This window comes from Tasmannia lanceolata, unplaced genomic scaffold, assembly GCF_043159265.1.
Source record: "Tasmannia lanceolata isolate RefF3 unplaced genomic scaffold, GAP_Taslan_0.1 ptg000012l, whole genome shotgun sequence".
Taxonomy (NCBI): domain Eukaryota; kingdom Viridiplantae; phylum Streptophyta; class Magnoliopsida; order Canellales; family Winteraceae; genus Tasmannia; species Tasmannia lanceolata.
This window is the reverse complement of record NW_027518689.1, coordinates 44,878,799-44,882,776: the sequence shown is the minus strand read 5'-3', so window position 1 is coordinate 44,882,776 and position 3,978 is coordinate 44,878,799. Positions and strand designations below refer to the sequence as shown.

The following is a 3,978-nucleotide window of genomic DNA, read 5'->3' as shown; positions in this document are numbered from 1 at the left end:
AGATTTTCTTCTAAGCCTATCCACAATATTGTTTCATTAATCCAGAGTTTACTTCACAGGAATAAGATTTATTTTCCTTTCTAAGATTATGGAATGGATATGTTACCCATCTATAAAAATAGAAAATAAAGGGAATGTGGGGCCCTTTGAATTGGCTTGAGCTGCCTTTGCATTTACACAAACAAGCTTTATTGGAATGGTGTGCAGAAGAAGAAAGGGCTAGAAGGTGGAAATAGTCCTTTGAGTGGCTGCTTTTTTATCCTGTTCCCCTTTTCTCTTTGAAGAGTCCTTTGGCCAGCAAGATAAGATCGAGGCAATAAGAAAATGCATATGGCTTTTGGCCCACAATATTTCCAGAACACTTTTCCCCATCATTCCTCTCTCTCTCTCTCTCTCTCTCTCTCTCTCTCTCTCTCATATGTACTATCTTAACAATATGTCACAGTACTATAGTTATGGGAGATAAAATAGCTAATGAATAGTAGAAAGGATGATGCATTAGCTTGAACAAAGAAAATCCAAAAGGGGTTTCATTTACTTAGAGAAAACAACTTACAATAGAAACCATAACCTTTACAAATATTATACTTTTCCTCTTTTGAAAAATAGGAAAACAATCTAAGCTTTGTGAGGGCATTGATAGCACTTGGTAAACAGACCAAATGTGTTCACTTGGTTTATGAAGTTGAGAGTGCTTGCCCACCCTCCAAATCCAAAACCGACCACCAAAACCCACCCCACCACAAAGAAATTCATGGAGTACATTCCAGTCCAACCTCTTAGAAATGATGGAGGCCTCTCAACTGCATTCTGTAAACGAAAACACAACAATGGGAAGAAAACAATGAACAACATATAATTCAAAAGGAAAAATCCTAGCAAGAAATTCCAAAGTAGATAAAGATTATGATCAATGTAATTTATTTATGTTATGAAACATTAATATCCATGATTAAGAAACTTAATTACCTCTCTTGCAGAGGCGGGGGCGAAGGTTATCATGTGCGCTAAGGCCGGAATTATGTAAACTGTGAAGCTGACTAGAAGAGACCCCACTGTGGAGTTGATGGGGCCAAAGAAGGGGAATATAATTGCTAAAAACCATATAGGAATCACCACTGGGAGTCTACATAGAGCTCTCTTGAAAACACTCTTTGTTTCATGAATTCCTATCAACTTCTCCCATACAAAGTATAGAGGAGTGCAAGCGAATCCGAATGTTATGAACTGCATCCACCACGACAAAATGAAGCTCATTTATTTATCTTGATTTAGAATTCAAATTTTGCAAAGTACATACAGAAATGAATTTCTTACTTGGATTCAATTGGAATTTGTAAAGAGTTTACTACAATTGTGATCACTACAAACTAGTGAAATAATTAAATAATTCAATTTTGTTACTACTTGTATAATAACATTTAAAGCTAATTAATCCAATAACCATCTTTCTCACCATTACATGATTACATCTAAAAGAAGAAACCTGACATATAGTCTCTGTTAAGCTCAAAAAGCTTCAAAAAAGACTCTTTAAGGCGAGGGTCAGTACATAGAGATTGAAATGCAAGTTCTAAAATCAGAAAAGTACAGATGAATTGTTTGTGGGATTTCTCACCTGATGGATGAGCATGAGAATGACAGCCATATCCCTAAATCGTGACCTTGGGAGCAAAGCGAAAGCATTGGAATGGTTGAGAAGCATGTCTCCAAATGCCCAATAAACTGAAATGGCTGAAGGTAAGGTGAGGGTCAGGACATAGAGAGTTGCCATTAAGTATATCAGCTTGAACTTCTGAGGCTTCCACATTGCATGCATAATCTCTCTGCAAAATCCCAAAACAAAGTTGATAGATATTTATATATGAATTTATGTCCCACTCACATTTTTTTCACTTAAATTTGATTTTAACACTCACACTGTGACAGCATGCCCTCCAAAGGTATATAGAATATTGGTGGCTCCAGTGAAATATAACACCATTTTGGCTGGGCCTGAGTGCTTTACTCCTTCAACCTTCAATTATAAAGAGAAATAAAAGGAAAAAGAAGATAAATCATAAATTGGGACAAATGGGATGTGGGTATTTTCTTCCTTTAGGAACCAAGTCAATTAATACTAAAAAAAGGGATGAAAAAAGAAAAACCTGTCCATGGATGAGGGCAGCAATGGTTAGATACCATGCAGTAAAAGTGGTCATCATAAGTCCTAGAAATGACCAAATTCTGTAATTATGAAATGAAGGGATAAACACTGTTGTAGCACAACAGGCACCAAAGATGTAAGTCCATGTTCTCTTGTCTAGATTATCATTGATGTAGTAAATGTTACTGCAAAAAAAAAGGAGAAAGGAATATTAGTAGAAAAGAAAATCCTATAAAGGAAGAAACTATATCATGGCTATCACTAGTTTATCTTTTCTACTCTTTTAATTACCTTGCACATGCAATTAGCTGGATTACCGATCCAAAGAGAAGAAATGTGCAGTTGAAAAATAGGCCTGCATTTCTCCAGTGTTTCCCCAAAAGCCCATCAAGGACTTCATACCACTACAGAGAATAAAATAAGAAAATTGAAAAATAATTGTTATTTTTATAAATGACCATACAATAGAACATTGGGTTGTTTCAAATGTTGATCATACTGACTTTCTGATGGAAACCAGACAGAAAAGTACTACTTGGTATCACTAGAATTCTCAGAATAGATTTTGTTATATTTTTCTTGGAAATATGAAGAAACACATGTACAAAATGCATGACATGTAGCCAAAGAAAAGGGGGATGGGAGCAAAATAAGTCATTTTAAATCACAGTTACCTGAATTACATGGTTCCTAAAATCCACCTTTTCTCTTTCCTTCCTAGTCCGGTACTCAACATAAAGGACACTAATAAGGTAAGCTGTCCAGCTCCCCATCAACCCATAAAACAGTTGAAAAAGAATCCCAGATACCATCCCAAGTTGGGAAAAAGAGTAAGGCAATGTCAGAAGCACTTGAGCCACCTGCAAAAACAGAATTCCAAAAAAAAAAAAAATTTATCAGTCCCTATAACAAACACACTATAACAAGTAACAACAACAATAATAATAACAACTACAAAATTAACTATACTAGTAATATAAGCAGCGCAATTAGTAGTAGCAGAATTAGTAGTAAGAAATGAGGATGACTAAGAGAAATGCCTGATTAGAAGCACAACTGAACCATGCATCATAAACAGAGCCCCCATTCCAAAAGAAATTTGATAATTTGCTCTTAGGCGCCTTCGGGTCGCCTTCCCTTTCCATCTCAACATAGTTTCCAGCAATAACGGTCTCGACCTTCTCGGACGTCATTGTGTTTTTTGGGGTGTGGATGGAAGGAGAAGCTCCCTAGACTTTATAGACTTTATAAACTCAGGGAGCTTCTCCTTCTCCTCCATCACCTCTTTCACTTTCTTTGTGAAACGGGGTGATGGGACCGCGCTCATGCTAATGCACGAGCGGGGTGACCCACCCACACCCTTTTTCCAAAGAGACCGTGGACTGATTGTTCATAAATCTACATTAAAAAAAATTGAAATGATATACACACTCTTCTTTTTTTTATAATGAAACTCCATACTTTTGTGGCTGCTGTTGGTAGTGTCTTCCAAAGTATAGGAGCCTTTAAGAGCAAATTAAAAAAAGTGTAGAGAGTAGAGAACCATTATTGAAACAAGGGAGTGCCCATATAAAAATATCTCTAAAAAAATTTGAAAAGAATAGGGGATTTTTAATTGAAAAGGATAGGTCTAAGATGGGTTGAATGATTGCTGGGTGGTGGCTTGTTGCTTCACATGATTAGATCACACGTGTGACAACTGGCTTTAGAAGGTAGTCATAGACCCTACCTCTCTTCTTTTTAGTACTCCTTATGAGGGCACCCTCTCTTTATTAGTTATTGGGGATGAAGAGCTTCTTCCTTTATATGTTGGGTTTTGGTAGTTGAGTCTC

At 36.5% G+C, this 3,978-nt stretch overlaps 1 protein-coding gene across 1 annotated transcript; it reads right to left on the bottom strand.

Annotated features, from left to right (window-relative positions):
* Window positions 1-503: 503 nt before the first annotated feature.
* On the bottom strand, window positions 504-3,393 carry LOC143887394 (auxin transporter-like protein 3). The gene is made up of 8 exons (XM_077391488.1): window positions 3,187-3,393; window positions 2,821-3,006; window positions 2,438-2,550; window positions 2,148-2,331; window positions 1,920-2,017; window positions 1,619-1,826; window positions 970-1,227; window positions 504-810 (listed from the first exon to the last, which is right to left on the bottom strand). Exons 1-8 carry the CDS (start codon window positions 3,337-3,339, stop codon window positions 619-621), a joined length of 1,392 nt encoding a protein of 463 aa, XP_077247603.1. The 5' UTR covers window positions 3,340-3,393; the 3' UTR covers window positions 504-618.
* Window positions 3,394-3,978: the final 585 nt, after the last annotated feature.

What these genes read in the sequence shown, in the direction of transcription:
- LOC143887394 (XM_077391488.1), bottom strand. Translation starts at nt 3,339, where the DNA reads ATGACGTCCGAGAAGGTCGAGACCGTTATTGCTGGAAACTATGTTGAG. An exon ending in GGAGGGCATGCTGTCACAGT is followed by an intron (nt 1,827 to 1,919) that starts GTGAGTGTTAAA and finishes GGGATTTTGCAG; the next exon opens with AGAGATTATGCATGCAATGT. An exon ending in CCCCCGCCTCTGCAAGAGAG is followed by an intron (nt 811 to 969) that starts GTAATTAAGTTT and finishes TTTCGTTTACAG; the next exon opens with AATGCAGTTGAGAGGCCTCC.